Source organism: Rhinopithecus roxellana, chromosome 20, assembly GCF_007565055.1.
Source record: "Rhinopithecus roxellana isolate Shanxi Qingling chromosome 20, ASM756505v1, whole genome shotgun sequence".
Classification (NCBI taxonomy): Eukaryota; Metazoa; Chordata; class Mammalia; order Primates; family Cercopithecidae; genus Rhinopithecus; species Rhinopithecus roxellana.
Genome location: NC_044568.1, coordinates 449,664 through 472,731, shown reverse-complemented (window position 1 = coordinate 472,731; position 23,068 = coordinate 449,664). Strand labels below are relative to the sequence as shown.

General features: G+C 43.1%; 2 protein-coding genes across 7 annotated transcripts in view; one reads left to right on the top strand and one right to left on the bottom strand.

Annotated features, from left to right (window-relative positions):
- Positions 1-5,105, bottom strand: part of DCTN5 (dynactin subunit 5) — a 29,480-nt gene extending 24,375 nt beyond the window's left edge. For 2 of the 3 annotated variants that reach the window (XR_004055325.1, XM_010358222.2), the window contains exons 1-2: positions 4,820-5,105; positions 3,391-3,459 (exon numbers count right to left, since the gene is read on the bottom strand). Coding sequence is in view for 1 of the 3 variants with exons in the window: in XM_010358222.2 (XP_010356524.1) it covers positions 3,391-3,459; positions 4,820-4,867 (117 nt within the window). In the remaining 2 variants the exon portion in view is untranslated. The remainder of the gene's footprint in view (positions 1-3,390; positions 3,460-4,819) is intronic. The other variant, XM_030924363.1, reaches the window with a different exon arrangement.
- The window catches only part of PALB2 (partner and localizer of BRCA2), a 38,385-nt gene continuing 20,416 nt past the window's right edge, over positions 5,100-23,068 (top strand). For 2 of the 4 annotated variants that reach the window (XM_030924361.1, XM_030924362.1), the window contains exons 1-8: positions 7,270-8,012; positions 8,343-8,402; positions 8,519-8,621; positions 10,414-11,883; positions 16,314-17,140; positions 17,505-17,576; positions 20,362-20,523; positions 22,691-22,776. In XM_030924361.1, coding sequence (XP_030780221.1) covers positions 7,941-8,012; positions 8,343-8,402; positions 8,519-8,621; positions 10,414-11,883; positions 16,314-17,140; positions 17,505-17,576; positions 20,362-20,523; positions 22,691-22,776 — 2,852 coding nt within the window. In that variant the 5' untranslated portion in view covers positions 7,270-7,940. Of the gene's footprint in view, positions 5,301-7,269; positions 8,013-8,342; positions 8,403-8,518; positions 8,622-10,413; positions 11,884-16,313; positions 17,141-17,504; positions 17,577-20,361; positions 20,524-22,690; positions 22,777-23,068 lie in introns of those variants that run through there. The other 2 variants (XM_030924360.1, XM_010358219.2) reach the window with 2 other exon arrangements.

Here is a 23,068-nt window from a genome sequence, read left to right as displayed (position 1 = left end):
TACAGAAAGGAAGAAAGCATTTGCCAATCATATATCTGATAAGTGTTTAATATCCAGAATGTATAAAGAACTCCTAGAACTCAGTAAGAAAAAGACAACACAATATAAAAATAGGAAAAGGACTGAACAGACATTTCTCTAAAGAAGACATACAGATGACCAATAAGCAACATTCAAAGATGTTCAATATCATTAGTCATTAAGGAAATACAAATCAAAACCACAAGGAGATACCATTTTATACCCCCTTGGATGGCCATAATCCAAAAAAAAAAAAAAAAAAAACCCAGAAAATAACTAGTGTTGGTAAGGATGTGGAGAAATTGAAACCCTGCACAATGCTGGTGGAAACGTAAAATGGTGTAGCCATTTTGGAAAAAAGTTTGGCAGTTTCCCAAAAAGTTAAACACAGACTCACCATTTGTCCCAGCAATCATACTCTTTTGTATATACCAAACATTGCCAAATTAAGTATTGAGTATTTACACTCCTAGGTATATACTCAAAGAACCTGAAGACGGGGACGGGAACAGATACCTGCACATCAGTGTTTACTGCAGCATTATTCACAATAGCCAAAGGGTAGAAACAATCCAAGTGCCTATCAACAGACGAACAGATAAGGAAATGTGGTATATACATACAATGGAATATTACTCCACTATGGAAAGGAATGAAGTTCTGATGTGCTTTAACAAGGATGAACCTTGAAAACCTTACGCTAAGTGAAATAAGCCAGACAAAAAGGACAAATATTGTATGATTCCACTTATACGAAATATCTAGAATAGGCAAATTCATAGAGACAGAAAGTAGATTCAGGCTATCAGCAATGGAAGGAAGTAGGGATGGGCATTTATTCCTCAATGTGTAGAGTTTTTATTTGGGGTGAAGAAAAAAGTTTTGGAAATGGATAGTGGAGATGGTTGCACAACATTGTGAATGTAATTAATGCCAATTAATTGCACACTTTAAAATTGCTAAGGCTGGGCGCAGTGGCTCACGCCTGTAATTCCAGCACTTTGGGAGGCTGAGGAGGGCAGATCATCTGAGGTCAGGAGTTTGAGACCAGCCTGACCAATGTGGAGAAACTCCGCCTGTATTAAAAATATAAAATTAGCTGGGTGTGGTGGCACAGGCCTGTAATCCTAGCTACTGGGGAGTCTGAGGCAGGAGAATCGCTTGAACCTGGGAGGCGGAGGTTGTGGTGAGCCGAGATCACACCATTGCACTCCAGCCTGGGCAACAAGAGGGAAACTCCGTATCAAAAAAAAAAAAAAAAAAAAAAAAAAAAAAAAAAATATATATATATATATATATATATATAGTTAGGCTAGGTGCAGTGACTCACGCTTGCAATCCCAGCATTTTGGGAGGCCAAGGTGGGTGGATCACTTGAGGCCAAGAGTTTGAGGTCAGCCTGGTCAACGCAGCAAAACCCTGTCTCTACTAAAAATACAAAAATTAGCCCAGTGTGGTGGCGTGTACCAGTAGTCCCAGCTACACGGGAGGCTGAGGCATGGGAATCCTTGAAGCCAAGAGGCGGAGGCTGTGGCAACTGAGATGGCATCACTTCATTCCAGCCTGGGTGACTTTCTCAAATAATAAAATTTTTTAAAAAATTGTTAAAATGGCAAATTTTGTTATATATAGTTCACTGTAACAAAAAAAGTCTTCGGCCAGGCACGGTGGCTCACGCCTGTAATCCCAGCACTTTGGGAGGGTGATGTGGATGGATCATCTGAGATCAGGAGTTCAACACCAGCCTGGCCAACATGGTGAAACCCCGTGTCTACTAAAAATACAAAAATTAGGCCAGGCACGGTGGCTCACTCCTGTAATCCCAGCACTTTGGGAGGCCAAGGTGGGCAGATCACGAGGTCAGGAGATTGAGACCATCCTGGCTAACACGGTGAAACCCCGTCTCTACTAAAAATACAAAAAATTAGCTGGGCATGCTGGCAGGTGACTGTAGTCCTAGCTACTCAGGAGGCTGAGGCAGGAGAATGGCATGAACCTGGGAGGCGGAGCTTGTAGTGAGCCGAGATCGCAGCACTGCACTCCAGCCTGGGTGACAGAGCGAGACTCTGTCTCAAAAAAATATATATATAAATTAAGTGGGTGTGATGGCAGGAGCCTGTAATCCCAGCTACTCGGGAGGCTGAGGCAGGAGAATCACTTGACGCCAAGAGGTGGAGGTTGCAGTGAGCCAAGATCCTGCCACTGTACTCTGACCTGGGTGACAGAGCAAGATTCTGTCTCAAAAAAAAGAACCAACCAAACAAAAAGAAACAGTATGTCTGAGCAGCAATAACCAAATTATATTTCTTTTCCACTTAATTCCTTGGTATGACAGGCTTAATGGAGACTAATTGTCTTCTGAAAATATTTGTGATCTCTTGGTTATAACGAGACTATTTTCCTTCTGGAAGTTAGAGATGTAGTATTTATAGAAAAAGTAATTTCAAAATTGAGTGTTCCAGATGGCAGGAAAACAACTATGAACTTCCCTGTTTGTCAAGCTCAAATATACCTTGTGATATTTTCTCTTCCAAGTTTATACTCGTCCCTTTGCTATTGTAATTTATTTGGATTACAAGATTCTCAGTCTTTCAGATTCCACTTTGCATATTTGTCTCATACTTTTAATATTTTTTCCAATTGTCACATTCGTTTTAAGAGTTTCAGTTAACAGTGAATTATTAATTTTTACTAAAGAGATAATTTTATAAGTATTACTTTAGTTTCTATCTTCAAATATTTCATTACCTATTACACTTTGTGCCCAGTAGTTTAATGCACATTATAATATCATAAAATAATGTTGGTTCTAGGTACCACTGTATTTTGTTCCTGGCATAAAAGAAAAAAGGTTTTCTGTTGCCTCTTACTGAACCTTTTTGCATTCAAGAGATCCAACTTAGGCCGGGCACAGTGGCTCACGCCTATAATCCCAGCACTTTGGGAGGCTGAGATGGGTGGATCACTTGAGGGCAGGAGTTCGAGACTAGCCTGGCCAACATGGTGAAACCCTGTCTCTACTAAAAATACAAAATATTAGCCAGGCTTGGTGGCAGGTGGCTGTAATCCCAGCTACTCAGGAGGCTGAGGCAGGAGAACTGGTTGAACCTGGGAGGCGGAGGTTGCAGAGACCTGAGATGGGGCCACTGCACTCCAGCTTGGGCGACAGAGTAAGACTCTGTCTCAAAAGAAAAAAAAAAAAAAGGAGATCCAACATCCAACTTAGAGAATAAAAAATTTAAAAACAAGAGAATTAAAAATGTACAACAATAAATGGGAGATATGGCAACATTTTATCTGCCCTGCTATGGTGATAATTAGCAGAAAGCAAGCTAAGGTTTGCAGCCTGGAGCTGGCTTTGTCCCTTACCTTGCCATTGAGAACGATGTTCTGGCTTCCACACAACACTGATTGGCGACTGACTTTGTTCCCAGATGCCTAAAAGAAAACAACAGAAAACCGGGGAGAGCAAACTTAATAGGTTTCTGGACTACAGGCTTCCGTCAAGAAAGCTCACATTTGAGAGAAAAAAACATAAAGTGGGGTGCTGTCCACAATGGAGTGTGAGTCCAGGATGTCAAAAAAGCAATGACGGATTAGGAAACTACGTCTGAGCCTGGTGGCTCACGCCTGTAATCTCAGCACTTTGAGAGGCTGAGGCAGAGGGATTCCTTGAGGCCAGGAGTTCAAGACCAGCCTGGGCAACATAGTGAGACCCCCCCCTTCTCTAAAAAAAAATTTTTTTTAATTAGCCGGGCATGGTGGCGCGTGTCTGTAATCCCAGCTCCTCAGAAGGCTGAGGATGGAGGATCGCTTGAGCCTGGAAGGCTGAGGCTGCAATGAGCTATGATTGCACTCCAGCCTGGGCAATAGAGTGAGACCCTGTCTCAAAAAATAAAAAAATAAAGGAAATTAGGGACTCAAGGAATAAACTCAGAATTTGAATGTCTATAGCTTAGTGGCATCAGACAGACGTGGATTCAAATCCATTCACTTCCGCACTTGGGCTTTACGGCCTTAAAACGAGGATAATGACTTTATGAATATCAGAGTTGTCAGAATGCAAAGAAAACCAAAATAACAATAGTAACGTTAACTGACCACTTGCCCTGTTTCCAAGATTTTACAAACATATCGTGTACTGATAATAAAGAACCAAACCGGCAGGGTGCGGTGGCTCACGCCTGTAATCCCAGCACTTTGGGAGGCCGAGGCGGGTCGATTACCTGAGGTCGAGTTAGGGACCAGCCTGGCCAGCACGGTGAAACCCCGTCTCTACCAAAAAATACAAAAATTGGCCGGGCGTGGTGGCGGGCGCCTGTAATCCCAGCTATTTGGGAGGCTGAGGCAGGAAAATCGCTTGAACTGGGGAGGCGGAGGTTGCATTGAGCCGAGATCGCGCCACTGCACTCCGGCCTGGGCGACAGAGAGTCTCCGCCTCCCTCTCCCCCAAAAAAATAACCGAATCGTTTTCGGCGCAAGTTACCACATTACAAAAGGCAATGTAAAAGGGCCTGAAGTCCGAGCTGTAATTCATATGAACAGGATGGGACTTGTCCTAGCCTCCTGAAGGCACTTTATCCCTATGAGAAAATCAGGAATAAATACAAAAGGCCTAAACTGGCCATGCGCGGAGTAAACAGCAAAGCCAGACTATACATGGGGCGTCGCTAGATAATCCGGGACTAACGGCCAAAGGGACAGGGGTGGGTGGGGTAGGGGCAGACTGGGAACTCCGACCAGGCCTCAAAGGGACGCAGGCTTGAAAAGAGGAGGAAAGATATCTAGACCCGCGCACCGTCTCGATGTACTCGGACTTGTTGTAGAGCAGCTCGCCCAACTCCATGGCCGCCGCCTCCTTCCCTCAGTCCCGGATCCTGTCAGAGTCAGTCGGTCAGTCTTTCTGAGATTCCGGCTACTTCCGGCCGCTCCTCCACTTCCGCTCTAGGTGGCCCACTGGGACTCATCGACAGCTCGGCTCTCCTTTAGGCGGCCTCGCTCCACTGCTCGGCCGTCTCCGGCTGCGCGTGCGCAGGTCGAACGTTGGATTTAATTGGCCGGAGATTAGGGCGCGCCTGGCCCGCGTGGGTCAGCTGATGGCGCGCTGAGGGTGCGATCCCGGGCTCCCCATTCTTTCTCGGGGCGCCTCCCCGGCCCAGGGCCAACTGGGTCCCGGTGTCGGTAGGCCTGGGGTCGGCGACGGCTGCTCTTTTCGTTCTGTCCCCTGCCCGATGGAAGAGCCTCCCGGGAAGCCCCTCAGCTGTGAGGAGAAGGAAAAGGTGCCACGGGGTGCGGGAAGGGCGGATGCAGGACTCTGACCTCGCTTTCCCAGGGTTTTAGGTCTAGCATTGTGTCCTCGGCAGTCCGAGAGCAGCAGTATCGTCTGACGCCCCTCCCCCCGCTTGGGGCTGAGGGGGCACAAAAAATGAAAATGTGGAAATAGCGTGGTGCTCACGTGGTGGCGTTTAAAGAACAAATCTCGTTACAGTAACAGTGCATTGATACAATGTGTAACACTTCATAGATAAAGCTGTGTCGACACCGTTGCTGCTCCCCCGTCCCACACCCTCAATCTTCACTTCTCCCGCCGGACCTCCTCAAGTAAATCTTTTTAAGTCTGGTACTTCCAGGTCCTTTCGTGTGTTAGTGTGTGTGGTGGAGGAGGGGCGTATCCCTAACCAGCAAAAAGGAGTCCTATGTGTATTTTTTTTGAGAAGGGAATGTTCGTAAATGGTAGGATCTGAATGGTTCTGTAGGTTCCGTTTTTCATACCCTTGTTTAGCATTCCTGTCAGGACATGTTTATCTACCTTACTTTCTTTTTTAAGTTCTAGACAGCATGTTGTAGTTTGGAAGTTTCTTTTCCTTTTTCTTCCTTTTCTTTTCTATTTTTATTTTTTGAGACAGAGTCTCACTCTGCCACCCATGCTGGGGTGCAGTGGTGCGATCTCGGCTCACTCCAACCTCCGCCTCCCGGGATCAAGCGACTCTTGCCTCAGCCTCCCGAGTAGTTGGGATTGCAGGAACCTGCCACTGCGCCTGGCCTTGGAAGTGCCCTTGCTTCTTTAGACTGTATTTTACTGATAGACTTTTAGTATGTTTCCAGCTTGTGCTGATGTTATTCTTATCCTGGCTTACCTTCTGGTGGAGGTGAGAAAGATCATTTATAAGTAAACAAGATAATACCCAGATATTTATAAGATTGGTGGGTAGGCCAGTCTCCGTGGCCCACGCCTGTAATCCCAGCACTTTGGGAGACTGGGATGGGCAGATCGTTTGAGCTCAGAGTTTGAGACCAGCCTAGGCAACATAGTGAAACCCCGTCTCTGCTAAAAATATAAAAATTAGCCGAGTGTGGTGACGCCAGCCTGTAGTCCCAGAGGCTCAGGCCTCAGAGGCTGATGCACGAGAATCGCTTGAACCAGGGGACGCTTAGGTAGCAGGGAGCCGGCGAGATCGCGCCACCGCACTCCAGGCTGGACGACCAAGTGAGACTCTGTCTCAAAAAAAAAAAAAAAAAAAAAAAAAAAATCCAAGTAGCATGTTTTGCACATAGACTTTGTTTTGTTTTTTTTTTTTTGTTTTGTTTTGTTTTTTTGTTTTTGTTTGTTTTTTGAGACAGAGGCTTGCTCTGTCGCCCAGGCTGGAGTGCAGTGGCACGATCTTGGCTCACTGCAACCTCTGCCTCTCAGGTTCAAGCGATTCTCCTGCCTCAGTCTCCTGTGTAGCTGGGATTACAGACGCCCAATACCGTGCCCAGCTGATTTTTGTATTTTTAGTAGAGATGGTGTTTCTCCATGTTGGCCAGGCTGGTTTGGAACTCCTGACCTCGGTGATCCGCCCGCCTTGGCCTCCCAAAATGCTGGCATGACAGGCGTGATCCACCCCACCTGGCCTTTTTTTTTTTTTTTTTTTCTTGTTTTTTGGTTTTTTTTTTTAGACAGAGTCTTGCTCTGTTGCCCAGGCTGGAGTGCAGTGGCACAATCTAGGCCTACCGCTACCTTCGCCTCCGGGTTCAAGCAATTCTCCTGCTTCAGCCTCCTACAGGTACCCACCACCATACCCAGCTTATTTTTGTATTTTTAGTAGAGGCAGGGTTTCACCATGTTGGCCATGCTGGTCTCGAACTCCTGACCTCAAATGATCCACCCATCTTGACCTCCCAAAGTGTTGGGATTACAGGTGTGAGCCACCACTCCCAGCTGTGTAAGTCTTTTTTTTTTTTAAAGGTATGTATGGAGGATGGAAATCTTGATGTTTTATTGGTTGAAAGATGAGTATAACTAAAAAGTTCCTAAAAAGCAGAAAAACCAGGGCTGGCTTTGCTGCTGAGATAATCCTTTGAACCAAAGAAGCCAGAGAGACGGGAATCTAGACTTTCAGAGAACAGTAATTTGATTCAGCCCAATTCACTTATTCATTTAATAAATATTTGTTAAATGCCTACTGTGTGCCTGGCTGGAGATTCAGCAGTGATAGCTCCAACCTCACTGGCCTGCGTGTTCCTCAAACATACGTAGCCTGTTCCACTGCAGAGCTTTTATATTTATGGTTCCCTCTGCCTGGGGTACCGTTCCCTCTGATCTTCCCAAAACTAGCTCCTTCCTCATTTGGTCTTAGGCTCAAATGATAGTCCTCAAAAATGCCTCCCTGACCACTGTAACTAAAGGAGTCCCTATCAGTAGGCCAGTAACTCTCTTATATCACTCTGTTTATCTATCTAGTTATGTATTACCTTGTAAAATCATCTTCCCTGTTTTCTTATTTATTATGTGTATCCCTCACTGTATATAAATTGCATCTAGAATAGCATCTGGAGCACTAATTGACACACAGTGGGTATCACTTATTATTCCAGGTACTAGAGATACCTGGACCATTAACTGATAAATAGAAGATTCATTTGTTGAGTGACTGAGGATGACAGTCCCTGCTACCTTCAAGGATCTGGATGATGGGGAGAAACAGAGAACACAGTGTGAGAATACTGTGGTAAGGAAAGTACAGAGGACTGATAGAGTGTCTAACCTAGATTTGGAGAAGGACCTAGAAGTCTATCCCAGGGAAATGAAAATCTAAGCTAAGGCTTGAGGAGTCAGTAGGAATTGGCAAAGGAAGGAAATGTTCCAGATGATAGGAACAGGTTATACAAAGATCCTGAAATGGTCAAGAGCTTGGTACTTTTTGAGAACCAAAAGTAGATTGTCATGGACCAGTGCTACTCCCTGCCTCTTGCCGGGGAACCCCACCAAGCACTGCATCCCTTCCCTGTGACTTCACCTTTCTGCTTGCCCAGTATTGTTGGTGTTTTTCTTCTTCCAGTTAAAGGAGAAATTAGCATTCTTGAAAAGGGAATACAGCAAGACACTAGCCCGCCTTCAGGTAAGTGAATCGTGTTCTCAAATTAAGGCGTTACAATACAAACAATTTAAAAACAGTTCTTGACTCTTTATATAAAGCTTTAAACGTATTTCTGGAGCTGTTTTTGTTTCCTCTAGCGTGCCCAAAAAGCTGAAAAGGTTAAGCATTCTATTAAGAAAACAGTAGAAGAACAAGATTGTTTGTCCCAGCAGGAGCTCTCACCGCAGCTAAACCACTCAGGTAAATCTAGACCATTCCCTTATGCCTGCTTTATTATTCATTTCCCAGGTATATTTTGGCTATTGTTCTTTTTCCCACAGAGTGAAGATAGTGACTAGCAATAGACACTTTAATTTTTATTTAATTTTATTTTTTTGAGACAGAGTCTCACTCTGTCACCCAGGCTGGAATGTAGTGGCATAATCGTGGCTCACTACAACCTCCACCTCCTAGGCTCAAGCAATTCTCGTTCCTCAGCCTCCTGAGTAGCTGGGACTACAGGCACGTGCACTACCATGCCTGGCCAATTTTTATATTTTCAGTAGAGACAGGGTTTTGCCATGTTGGCCAGGCTGGTCTCGAACTCCCGGCCTCAGGTGATCTGTCTGCCCAGGCCTCCCAAAGTGCTGGGATACAGGTGTGAGCCACTGTGCCCGGCTGCAATATTATTCTAATTAACATAAAATTCATATGCCATAAAATCTACTCTATAGACTACTTTCAGTTAGACTGTTTATTGTTCTTTTTCCCTCTCAATTTTCAGAAATTATATTTATTGTTTAAATATTAGAAAGGGTTTTTTTTTGTTTTTTTGTTTTTTGTTTTTATTTTGAAACAGTGTCTCACTCTGTCACCCAGGCTGGAGTGCAGTGGCTCAATTGCGGCTCACTGCAGCCTCTGCCTCCCGGGTTCAAGCAATTCTCCTGCCTCAGCCTTCCGAGTACCTGGGACTACAGACACACACCGCCATGCCTGGCTAATTTTTGTATTTTTAGTAGAGACAGGGTTTCACCATGTTGGCCAGGATTGTCGTGATCTCCTGACCTCGTGATCTGCCTGCCTCAGCCTTCCAAAGTGCTGGGATTTACGTGAGCTACCGTGCCCAGCAAAAGATTTTTTTTTTTTTTTACTTTAAGTATATATGAACAGAGAAAAATTGTAGGTGAAAATATTCTGAAAACAATGGTCAATAAATTCAAGTAATTTATAATAATAAAATTAAGGGTTATTGAAATGGGAGTGTTATTAAAATTACTTGAGCCAAGGGGGAAAATAAAGAAAGAAATACATGAGATAAAAAATTAGTTGAGGCCGGGCGCGGTGGCTCAAGCCTGTAATCCCAGCACTTTGGGAGGCCGAGATGGGCGGATCACGAGGTCAGGAGATCGAGACCATCCTGGCTAATATGGTGAAACCCCCGTCTCTACTAAAAAATACAAAAACTAGCCGGGCGAGGTGGCGGGCGCCTGTAGTCCCAGCTACTCCGGAGGCTGAGGCAGGAGAATGGCGTAAACCCGGGAGGCGGAGCTTGCAGTGAGCTGAGATCCGGCCACTGCACTCCAGCCTGGGCGACAGAGCGAGACTCCATCTCAAAAAAAAAAAAAAAATTAGTTGAGATTTAAAAGTTAAGAGAAGAGATTGTGTGATAAAGAATACTCTGTTTAAAAAACATTTTTAGCGCAATGCTATTTGATTACATGTACTTAAAATATCATAGATTGTTAGAATTTTAAAAATTAGAACTTTAAAAAATATGTACAGTATGGAGTATGTAGAGTTCCTTTACATATTCCATCAGATAGTAGAAGTAGTCAGCACCTTGAACACCTTGAACCTAAAGGTAACAGTGACCTTACTACTCACAGCCTAAAAAACAGATTTATTTCACCTGTAAATTCATCTGCCTGAATGAAGTGTCACTGATTCGTTCTTAAATAAATGTTTAGTAGTATTTATATATAATAGGATAAAAATGAGTATTTTTTGTTTTGTTTATAAGAAAAATATGTTATATATATTTTTTTCTCCTCAGAACCTAAAAATAAAATACGTGTTTATGACAAGTTACACATCAAAACCCATCTTGATGAAGAAACTGGAGAAAAGACATCTGTCACACTTGATGTTGGGCCTGAGTCCTTTAACCCTGGAGATGGCCCAGGAGGATTACCTATACACAGAACAGATGACACCCAAGAACATTTTCCCCACAGGGTCAGTGACCCTGATGGTGAGCAAAAGCAGAAGCTGCCAGGGAGAAGAAAGAAGCAGCAGAAGAGAACATTTATTTCACAAGAGAGAGACTGTGTCTTTGGCACTGATTCACTCAGACTGTCTGGGAAAAGACTAAAGGAACAGGAAGAAACCAGTAGCAAAAATCCTGCTAGATCACCAGTAACTGAAATAAGAACTCACCTTTTAAGTCTTGAGTCTGAACTTCCAGATTCTCCAGAACCAGTTACAGAAACCAATGAAGACAGTGTATTCATTCCACCAACTGCCCAACCAGAAAAAGGTGTGGATACACTCCTAAGAAGACCTGATTTCACCAGGGCGACTACAGTTCCTTTACAGACTCCAACAGATAGCAGTAGTAGTCAGCACCTTGAACATATTCCTCCCAAAGGCAGCAGTGAACTTACTACTCACGGGCTAAAAAACATTAGATTTACTTCACCTGTAAGTTTGGAGGCACAAGGCAAAAAAGTGACTGTCCCTACAGATAACCTCGTTGTAAACAAAGCTGTAAGTAAAAGTGGCCAGCTGCCCACAAGTTCTAATTTAGAGGCAGATATTTCATGTTCTCTAAATGAACTCACTCACAATAACTTGCCAGCAAATGAAAATCAAAACTTAGAACAAAATCAAACAGAGAAATCTTTAAAATCTCCCAGTGACACTCTTGATGGTAGAAATGAAAATCTTCAGGAAAACGAGATTCTAAGTCAACCTAAGAGTCTTAGCCTGGAAGCAACCTCTCTTCTTTCTGCAGAAAAACATTCTTGCACAATGCTTGAAGGCCTTCTGTTTCCTGCAGAATACTATGTTAGAACAACACGAAGCATGTCCAATTGCCAGAGAAAAGTAGCCCTGGAGGCTGTCATTCAGAGTCATTTGGATGTCAAGAAAAAAGGGTTTAAAAATAAAAATAAGGATGCAAGTATAACTTTAAACCTTTCCAATGAGGAAACTGACCAAAGTGAAATTAGGATGTCTGACACATGCACAGGACAACCAAGTTCAAGAACTTCTCAGAAACTTCTCTCATTAACTAAAGTCAGCTCTCCCACTGGGCCCACTGAAGATAATGACTTGTCTAGGAAGGCAGTTGCCCAGGCACCTAGTAGAAGATACAGAGGAAAAAGAAAATCAGCCTGCACCCCAGCATCAGATCATTGTGAACCACTTTTGCCAGCTTGCAACCCATCGGTTATTAGCAGGTCCAAGGAGGAAGTCACCTCACATAAATATCAGAACAAAAAAGCAGTTACTCTAGTGAAAGGTAAATCAAGATGTGTTTGATGATGATGATGATGAAAGCTAACAATTACTACAAGCTAACAAGCCTGGCATTTGCTTTTTTTTTTCTTTTCTAAAATGGGACAGGGTTGAGTGTGTTGTCCAGGCTGGAGTGCCATGGTGTAATCATGGCTCACTGCAGCCTCTATCTCCTGGGCTCAAATGTTCCTCCTGCCTCAGCCTCCCAACTAGCTGGGACTACTGGCATGTACCACCATGCCTGGCTAATGTTTTTAAATGTTTTGTAGAGGCGAGGTCTTGCCCTGTTGCCCAAGCTGATATTGAACTCCTGACCTCAAACAGTCCTCCCACCACGGCCTCCCAAACTGCTGGGATTACAGTCATGAGCCACTGTATCCAGCCTGCCTGGCACTTTCTAAATGTTGTACAGATACTAACTCATTGAATCATCACAGCAGTCCTACATGAGGTAGAATCTCTTTTCATTCTCACTTTACAGGTGAGGAAACTAAAGCACAGGGAGATTACAATGACTTTACTTAATTTAATTAAAATTACAGAGCCAGGATTCAAACCTGGCATTATGGTGCCAGAGTTCAGTGATAGAGCTGCAGCAGTTCAACACTGAAAAGGAAAATGTTTTGGTTGTTTATGTAATATTACATATTCAGGTACAATACAATTCCTATCTATGGGTAGAGGCTTCACAGCTAATACAGAAAGTGTTTTTGAAGTAAAATGGAATGTGTACTAAAGTTAGACTATGTCGGGCATGATGGCTCACCCCTGTAATCCCAACATTTGAGGAGGCCAAGGTGGGAGGATTGCTTGAGCCCAGGAGTTTGAGACCAGCTTGGGCAACATGACAAAACCCCATCTCTAATATATAGAAAAATTAGCCAGGTGTGGTGGTGTATGCCTGTGGTTTCAGCTACTTCAGAGGCCAAGGTGGGAGTATCACTTCAGCCCAGGATGTCGAGGCTTCAGTGAGCCGTGATTGCACCACTGCACTCCAGCCTGGGTGATAGAGCAAGACCCTCTTTCAAAAAAAAAAGAGAGGCCGGGCGCGGTGGCTCAAGCCTGTAATCCCAGCACTTTGGGAGGCCGAGACGGGCGGATCACGAGGTCAGGAGATTGAGACCATCCTGGCTAACACTGTGAAACCCCGTCTCTACTAAAAAATACAAAAAACTAGCCGGGCGAGGTGGCGGGCGCCTGTAGTCCCAGCTACTCGGGAGACTGAGGCAGGAGAATGGCGTGAACCCGGGAGGCGGAGCTTGCAGTGAGCTGAGATCCGGCCACTGCACTCCAGCCCCGGCGACAGAGTGAGACTCCGTCTCAAAAAAAAAAACAAAAAACAAAAAAAAAAAAAGAGAAAGAGTCCACTTACTATTCTGTTTTAGAAGTCATCATGTAATGAAAAGGCCTAAGCAACTTTTTTGGATAAAATATCTAATGCAGTGTCTCTAAGGCCTTCATGGGACACAGGATTTTGGAGGATGGGAAGCAAGGATACATTGTAATTTAAACTTTTAATTATTTACTGATAATTTAATCATATCTGATCAACTGAGCACAAAAATGGGGTAATTCATTGTGGCTCTAAATTAGGCATCAGCATACTTTCTAGAAAGGGCCAGATAGCACATATTTTAGTCTTTGTGCTCTGTCTCAACTACTCAGCTATGTGCGAAAGCAGCCAAAGTCAACTTGTAACTGTGACTGTGTTCCAACACACCTTTATGTGCATTTTACAGCCAAGTTCCTTAAAAAAAAAAAGAAAAAACTTTATGTGCAAAAATAGGTAGCAAGCTGCTCTGTAACATTGGACATGGACTTGGTCTATGAGCTATGACTAATTAATCCAAAAATTGTGATTTTTCATCTTTTAAGTGAACAAGAATGCATAGTCATCAAAAAGTAGGCAATCCAGTAATCTAGAAATATTGTTTTTTACACAGTAGTTTTTTTTATTGTTGAGACAGAGTTTCACGCTTGTCGCCCCGGATGGAGTGCAATGGTGCTATCTCAGCTCACTGCAACCTCTGCCTCCCAGGTTCAAGCGATTCTCCCACCTCAGCCTCATGAGTAGCTGAGATTATAGGCACCCGCCACCACACCAAGCTAATTTTTATATTTTTAGTAGAAGTGGGTTTTCGCCATGTAGGCCAGGCTGGTCTCTATCTCCTGACCTCAGGTGATCTGCCTACCTCGGCATCCCAAAGTGCTGGGATTACAGGCCTGAGCCACCAGACCCAGCTAGTAGTTTGAAATAGTCTGCTATCATTTTAGTAACCTGCAGCTACATTTAAGAACTTTTTTTTCAAGGTGACATTCACATAACAAAATTAACCGTTTTAAATTAAGTGAACAAGTCAGTACACAGTACATTTACAGTGTTGTGCAACCACCACCTCTATCTCATTCTAAAACATTTTTATCCCCTCTAAACCCCATACTCATTAAGCAGCTGCTACCCATTTCCTCTCCCCCTACCCCGTACTCCTTCCATGGACAACCACCAATCTGCATTCTATCTCTATGGATTTACCTGCTCTGGATATTTCATATATATAGAATCATACAATATGTGACCTTTTGTGTCTGGCTGCTTAGCATAATGGGCTTCTTTGTTTTTGAGATAGAGTCTCACTCTTACCCAGGCTGGAGTGCAGTGGCACAATCTCGGCTCACTGCAACCTCCGCCTCCCAGGTTCAAGTGATTCTCTTGCCTCAGCCTCCTGAGTAGCTGGGATTACAGGCGCCTGCCACCACACCTGGCTAATTTTTGTATTTTTAGTAGAGATGGGGTTTCACCATGTTGTCCAGGCTGGCCTCGAACTCCTGACCTCAAGTGATCCACCTGCCTTCAGCCTCCCAAAGTGCTGGGATTATAGGTGTGAGTCACTGAGCCTGGCCACTTAGCATAATGTTTTAAAGGTACGTTTCTCTTGTAACATGCATCAGTACTTTGTTCCTTTTTATGGCTGACTAGTATTCCATTGTATGTATATACCACAGTTTGTTTATGCATTCATCATTGAGGATATTGCAACATTTTGAATGGAGTGGGATACCATTTGCAATAAGAGCAGTAAATTGCTACTCAGGAGGCTGATGTGGGAGGATTGCTTGAGCCTGGGAGGCAGAGGTTGCAGTGAGCCAAGATCTCGCCACTGCACTCCAGCCTGGGCAACAGAGTGAGACCTCGTCTTGAAATAAGCAAACAAAAGCAGTAAATTAACTCTTTGCTTCAAGAGAAGACTAACTTTTCCATAGTGACAAGAGCCAGCATTTTGTAGACCATACTCTGGCAGCCTGTTGAAATCACAGTTTTAGAGGTAGGAAAAAATGTAGATATTTTTAGTTCATTTCTCTTATGAGAGACAATGAGAAAAGGGAAAATGAAATAAATCAATTTGCCTAAGGTTAAGCTGCAAATCAGTGGTTGAGCTGAGCCTTGTGCTCAGTCCCTTCTCCCAGTTAATATTTTTGGCCATACTCCGTTTTGTTTTGTTTATATTTATTTATTTATTCATTCATTCATTCTTTGAGACAGAATCTCGCTCTGTTGCCCAGGCTGGAGTGCAGTGGTGCTGGTGCAATTTCAGCCCACTGCAGCCTCCACCTCCTGGGTTCAAATGATTCTCCTACCTCAGCTTCCCCAGTAGCTGAGATTACAGGTGTGCACCACCATGCCCAGCTAATTTTTTTTTTTTTTTTTTTGAGATGGAGTCTTGCTCTGTCACCCAGGCTGGAGTGCAGTGGTGCGATCTCAGCTCACTGCAAGCTCCGCCTCCTGGGTTCACGCCATTCTTCCACCTCAGCCTCCCGAGTAGCTGGGACTACAGGTGCCCATGACCATACCTGGCTAATTTTTTTTTTTTTTTTTTGTATTTTTAGTAGAGACGGGGTTTCACCGTTGGTCAGGCTGGTCTTGAACTCCTGACCTCAAATGATCTGCCTGCCTCGACCTCTGAAGGTACTGAGACTACGAGTGTGAGGCACCGTACCTGGCCCTACTTTTTAAAAATTTTTATTTATTTATTTATTGTTTTTAAAGACAGTCTCACTGTGTTGCTCAGGCTGGTCTCAAACTCTTGGGCTCAAGCGAGGAGTATATTTGAGTTTAGAAACTCACTCTTTGTTGGGTATTATGTATATTTTCTAGTATATTTGAGTTTGGAAACTCACTCTTTGTTGGGTATTATGTATATTTTCTAGTATATTTGAGTTTAGAAGCTCACTTTTTGTTAGATATTATGTTTAAGAATGGTTTAACATGTTTCTTGGATAGGACTTCATTGTAAACATTAAGTTCATTCTGGGGAAATTAAGGTTCATTAAAATGTTTCTTTTAAATTTGGGAGGTCCTATTCTCTTTGTCATCAGTGAAACAGTTTGTTTTGTTAGGTTTTGTTACTATTTTTGTGACTTATTTTTCTTCTTTAGGGAAGAAAAGTCATCAAAAAGAGGATTCCCTTTCTTGGAGTAATAGTGCTTATTTATCCTTGGATAATGATGCTTTCACAGATTCATTTCATAAGGATGGAATGCTGAGCTTAAAGCAACTACTGTCTTTTCTCAGTATCACAGACTTTCAGTTACCTGATGAAGACTTTGGACCTCTTAAGCTTGAAAAACTGAAGTCTTGCTCAGAAAAACCAGTGGAGTCCTTTGAATCAAACATGTTTGGAGAGAGACATCTTAAAGAGGGAAATTGTATTTTTCCAGAGGAACTGAGTCCTAAACGCATGGATACAGAAATGGAGGACTTAGAAGAGGACCTTATTGTTCTGCCACGAAAATCACATCCCAAAAGGCCAAACCCACAAAGCCAGCATACAAAGACAGGCCTTTCTTCATCCATATTACTTTATACTCCTTTAAATACAGTTGCGCTTGATGATAATGACAGGCCTACTGCAGACATGTGTTCACCTCTTTTCCCCATCTTAGGTACTACTCCAGCCTTTGGCCCTCAAGGCTCCTATGAAAAAGCTTCCACAGAGGTCGCTGGACAAACTTGCCGCACACCCCAACTTGCTCATTTGAAAGACTCAGTCTGTCTTGCCAGTGATAGTAAACAATTCGACAGTTCAAGCAGTCCAGCAAAACCACATACCACGCTGCAGATGTCAGGCAGGCAAGGACAACCTACCTGTGACTGTGACTCTACCCTGCCGGGAACACCTCCACCCATTGAGTCATTGACTTTTAAAGAAAATCAGCTCTGTGGAAACACATGCCAGGAGTTGCATAAACATTCCGTCGAACAGGTACAATCCATTTCCTTTGTGAAATTTTCTCTGGAGGAATGAAATGCCTTAGTGAATGTAAACAGCATGACTTACTTATGCACTGGGCCTTCCACATTTAAGAACGGTTTGACATGTTTCTTGGATAGAACTTCATTGTAAACATTAAGTTCATTCTGGGGAAATTAAGGTTCATTAAAACGTTTCTTTTAAATTTGGGAGGTCCTATTCTCTTTGTCATCAGTGAAACAGTTTGCATTTGGAGCTTTGCTGCTGTTATAAGAGGAAATAAAGACAATATGAAGTAGACATTTTGATGAGTGGGTAATGCAAGCAGACATTATACATGAAGTGTAGACTAATGATGTGACTTTTGTTTTCACAGACTGAAACAGCAGAGCTTCCTGCTTCTGATAGCATAAACCCAGGCAACCTACAATTGGTTTCAAAGTTAAAGGTCAGAAGAATATTCTCTTCCAGTGTCTTGTGTCTTACATATGAAAACTTTAATGAATTGAAAAGCATTCGGTCATATAGCTTCTTGTTCTTTAATACTATTAAAGATATTGATAAACAGATTCAGAAAAACAGATTTGGATTGTTTTCCCCAATATTTACCTCTGTTTCTGTTTTGAGCTCTCCTCTTAAAGTTTCTATGCCAACCTGTTGGCAAGAATAACTTAGGCTAAGTAGCTGAACTTCATATCTAAATCTAAGTTGGGGAACTGGGCACGGTGGCCCACCTCTGTAATCTCAGCACTTTGGGAGGCTGAGGCGGGCGAATCACTTGAGGTCAGATGTTTGAGGCCAGCCTGGCCAACATGATGAAACCCTATCTCTACTAAAAATACAAAATTAGGCCGGGCGCGGTGGCTCAAGCCTGTAATCCCAGCACTTTGGGAGGCCGAGACGGGCGGATCACGACGTCAGGAGATTGAGACCATCCTGGCTAACACTGTGAAACCCCGTCTCTACTAAAAAATACAAAAAACTAGCCGGGCGAGGTGGCGGGAGCCTGTAGTCCCAGCTACTCGGGAGGCTGAGGCAGGAGAATGGCGTGAACCCGGGAGGCGGAGCTTGCAGTGAGCTGAGATCCGGCCACTGCACTCTGGCCTGGGCAACAGAGCAAGACTCCGTCTCAAAAAACAAAACAAAACAAAACAAAATTAGCCGGGCATGGTGGTGGGCGCCTATAATCCCAGCTACTACGGAGGCTGAGGGAAGAGAATACTTGAACCAGGAGGCAGATGTTGCAGTGAGCCAAGATCTCACCACTGTGCTCCAGTCTGGGTGAGTGAGACTCCATCTCAAAAATAAAATAAAATAAACATAACTCAGGCATTTTGACAGAGAGTGAAATGAGAGTTATTCATGCCTCTCCTATTCAAATGGTGTAATGTTTCTAGAAGAATCACTTATGGTGATTTATAAGAAAATGGGGAGCAGTTCTAGTGGTTAATCTTTTCTATGCAGTGTGGTAACTGAAAATGTTGCATTACTAAATGTCCTAGGGGCAAGGGTGAAGATGGTGCATATGCTCTCCCAGAGAACCACTGGTGTGAAGGAAAGCACTTCAAATCCACATAAAGTTTTTCCCAGATTACTGGCTTTGTCACCTTGGACAAATTGTGTAACCTCTGAGCCCCAGATTACTTTTCTATAAAGGATATGTGGTAATAACCTGTGCTGTGTTTTGGAATTTATTCTTGAGTCAATTTTAATAACTTATTTTTATTTTATTTTTTGAGACAGTCTGTTGTCCAGGCTGGAGTGCAGTGGGGCAATCTCCAGTCTCCACTCACTGCAACCTCAGCCTCACAGGTTCAAGTGATTCTCGTGCCTCAGCCTCTATAGTAGCTGGGATTACAAGCATGTGCCACCACGCCCTGCTGGTTTTTGTATTTTTAGTACAGACAGGGTTTTGCCACATTGGCCAGGCTGGTCTTGAACTCCTGACCTCAGGGGATCCGCCTGCCTTGGCCTCCCAAAGTGTTGGGATCACAGGCGTGAGCCACCATGCCCAGTGTCCTAATAACTTAGTCTCTTAAAAAATCAACCATTCCATTCATATTTTCAAATTTGTAGGTAAAAAGTTACTTCTTATAGATTATTAAAATCTGTGTATATGCAGTTAAGCCTCTCTTCCCCATTCTCCCATTTCTAAAATTACTGTTTTTCTATATTGGACTCAAGATGTGGCCATTACGTGGGTCTTCCAAACAAACTAGTTTTTGGTTGTATTGGTTATTAATTGGGTTGTGGTTTTTTTTTGTTGTTGTTGTTTGTTTTGTTTTCTAGTTCATTCTGTTTTTATAATAAACAAGATAACTGTAAATAATTCCTTTCTACTGTTTTTTTACTGTTCTTATTTTGTTCTTGTACTGACTTCCTGAGCTGCATGCTTACTTGATTTTAATCTTTCTTGTTTTCTTATAAATGCCTTTGTGATTATGATTTTTACTGGACATTTCCAAATTTTCTTGGAAATACTGCTTTGGCCATGCTCTGTGGTTTGGATACATAGTGTTCCCATGATCATAATAGTGATAGTATAATGTTATTCCTCGGAGGGAATAACATTGAAACCTGTGGTTTCAGCCCATGAGTGGTTCATCAGGATGTTTAATTTTCAAATGGATAAGTTGTATGGAATATCTTTTTGTGGTTAAATCTGAATTTATTCCATCTGGACTATACATTTTAAAATCTTTCATGGGCTGGGCATGGTAGCTCACACCTGTAACCCTAGCACTTCGGGAGGCCAAGGTGGGTGGATCACTTGAGGTCAGGAGTTCGAGACTAGCCTGGCCAACACGGTGAAACCTTGTCTCTACTAAAAATACAAAAATTAGCTGGGTGTGGTGGCAGGCACCTGTAATCCTAGCTACTCGGAAGGCTGAGGCAGGAGAATCGCTTGAATCCAGGAGGCAAAGGTTGCAGTGAGCCGAGATTGCACCACTGCACTCCAGCCTGGGTGATAAACTGAGACTCAGTCCCAAAAAAACACAAAAATTAAAATTAATAAATGAAATAAAAAATAAAATCTTTCATGATGTAAGTTTGATAGGCAAGTTTTTAGTTACATAAGAACCACAAAACTCTTTCTTTTCACCTGTATAAAACTTAAACTTTACATACCTACTGTTTCATTGAATTATAATTCATCACTTTGCATACTTATGCTTTGCATAAAACAGCCCTCCAGTACCACTTTAACAGGACTATTGTTGCCATTGTATCAGAATCCTTCAGGTTCCTGTTCCGTAGATGTGAGTGCCATGTTTTGGGAAAGAGCCGGTTGTAAAGAGCCATGTATCATAACTGCTTGCGAGGATGTAGTTTCTCTTTGGAAAGCTCTGGATGCTTGGCAGTGGGAAAAACTTTATACTTGGCACTTCACAGAGGTAAGTGAGAATCCCGAGCTGAAAAAGATCTTTGTAGCCATTTGCCTGATAACGTAGATAGGCAGCTTACCAAAATTGGGAGCTATGACCATGCAAGGCAGAACAGAGATGAGATTTTTTTCCCCAACATTTTATTATGAAAAGTTTCAAACATCCAGAAAAGTTGTATAGTGAGCACCCATATACCCACCATTCTAGACTCCACCATTAACATCCTACTTTATTTGCTTTATCACAAATTTTCTTTTGTTTGTTTGAGTCAGGGTCTCACTCTGTCATGCAGGCTGGAGTGCAGTGGCATGATCATGGCTCACTGCAGCCTCAACCTCCCTAGGCTCAGTAATCCTCTCACCTCAGCCTCCCAGGTAGCTGGGACCACAGACATGCACCACTATGTCTGGCTAATTTTTTATTTATATATTTTTTTTCCTTCTTATTTTTGTTGAGACAGAGTCTTGCTCTGTCACCCAGACTGGAGTGCAGTGGCACGATCTCTGCTCACTGTAAACCTCTGCCACCCAGGTTCAAGGGATTCTTGTGCCTCAGCCTCCTGAGTAGCTGGGATTACAGGCACCCACCACCATGCCCGGCTAATTTTTTTGTATTTTTTAGTGGAGACAGGGTTTCATCATGTTGCCCAGGCTGTTCTTGAACTCCTGACCTAAGGCAATCCGCCCGCCTCAGCCTCCCAAAGTGCTGGGATTACAGGTCTGAGCCACAGCATCCAGCCTATAGTTTTTATGCAGACGTGGTTTTGCCATGTTGCCTGGGCTGGTCTTGAACTCTTGGGCTTAAGCAGTCGGCCTGCCTCAGCCTCCTAGAGTGCTAGGGATTACAGGTGTGAACCACCATCCCCAGCCGATCCCAGTTTTATCTAGAGATGGTTTTTTCTTTTTTTTTTTTTTTTTTTTTTTTTTTTTTTTCGGAGACAGAGTCATACTTTGTCGCCTACCCTGGAGTGCAGTGGGGCAATCTTGGCTCACTGCAATCTCCATTTCCCAGGTTCAAGCAATTCTCCTGCCTCAGCCTCCCGAGTAGCTGGGACTACAGGCGTACGCCACCACATCCAGCTAATTTTTGTATTTTCAGTAGAGACGGGGTTTTACTATGTTGGCCAGGATGGTCTCGAACTCCTGACCTCAAGTGATCCACCGGCCTCGGCTTCCCAAATTGCTGGGATTACAGGTGTGAGGCACCACACTCAGCCTAGAGATGGGTTTTTACACTAGACCTGTTGGAGGAGCTTAGAATTTTATGTCTGTTATGACTTTGACACTTGCTGATATTTATACTCCTTGCCCTTCACCAAGGCATTATTTTGCTGCTTTTCTAAGTGTATTTCCTTCTAGTCTTTTCCCACTATCATATACATCTTACATGCTTGCAATCTTAGTGTGCTTAAAATTTTTAGATCTGTCTTTTCTCACCATACATATAAACATTTTTCTGGCCAGGCGAGGTGGCTCACACCTATAATCCCAGCACTTTGAGAGGCTGAGGTGGGTGGATCACCTGAGGTCAAGAGTTCAAGACCACCCTGACCAACATGGTGAAACCCCATCTCTACTAAAAATAAAAAAAATTAACCAGGTGTGGTGGTGCATGCCTGTAATCCCAGCTACTTGGGAGGCTGAGGCAGGAGAATTGCTTGAACCCAGGAGGTGGAGGTTGCAATGAACTGAGATTGTGCCATTACACTCAAGGCTGGGCAACAAGAGTGAAACTCCGTCTCAAAAAGAAAAAAAAAATTCCTTGTTTCTGTAGAGTCTTCATACTTGTATAAACTTCATTCTTGCTCTCCAAATGTATACAACATCTAACACTGTGCTTTGCACAGAGGTGCCCAATAAATATTTGTTCAGTGAACATAGATATACTTTTAAATGGCTACATAAATATTCTTTTCATTCACATGCCAGAATATACCCCATTATTCCTCTATTGTTAGAATTATACATTGCATTACATAAATGTTCAGTAAGCACTATTATGCATATAGTTTATTTAGATTTACAGCTAATAAAAAGAGTGTTTTCTGAGCCTTCAAATGATGAAAACTATTCTTGTACAGTGAGAATACAAAAGAATGTGATAAATTTTGGAAAATCTGGATTAAACGAAAATGAAACAAACCAAGTATAATTTTTGGCTGCTTTGTTTTATTTAGGTTCCAGTATTACAGATAGTTCCAGTGCCTGATGTGTATAATCTTGTGTGTGTAGCTTTGGGAAATTTGGAAATCAGAGAGATCAGGTATGTAATTCCCAACGGCTGATTTGTTTTTCCTTCATCTTTGTTTCTGTCAGCTGGTTTTGAGTGCAGGTAGTAACCTAGACTTGAGTCTTGAAAGAATCTGAAAGATCTGAAGAGAGAGAGATTTGTTTAAAAAAAAAAAATGGGGCCGGGCGCGGTGGCTCAAGCCTGTAATCCCAGCACTTTGGGAGGCCGAGACGGGCGGATCACAAGGTCAGGAGATCGAGACCATCCTGGCTAACCCGGTGAAACCCCATCTCTACTACAAAATATAAAAAACTAGCCGGGCGAG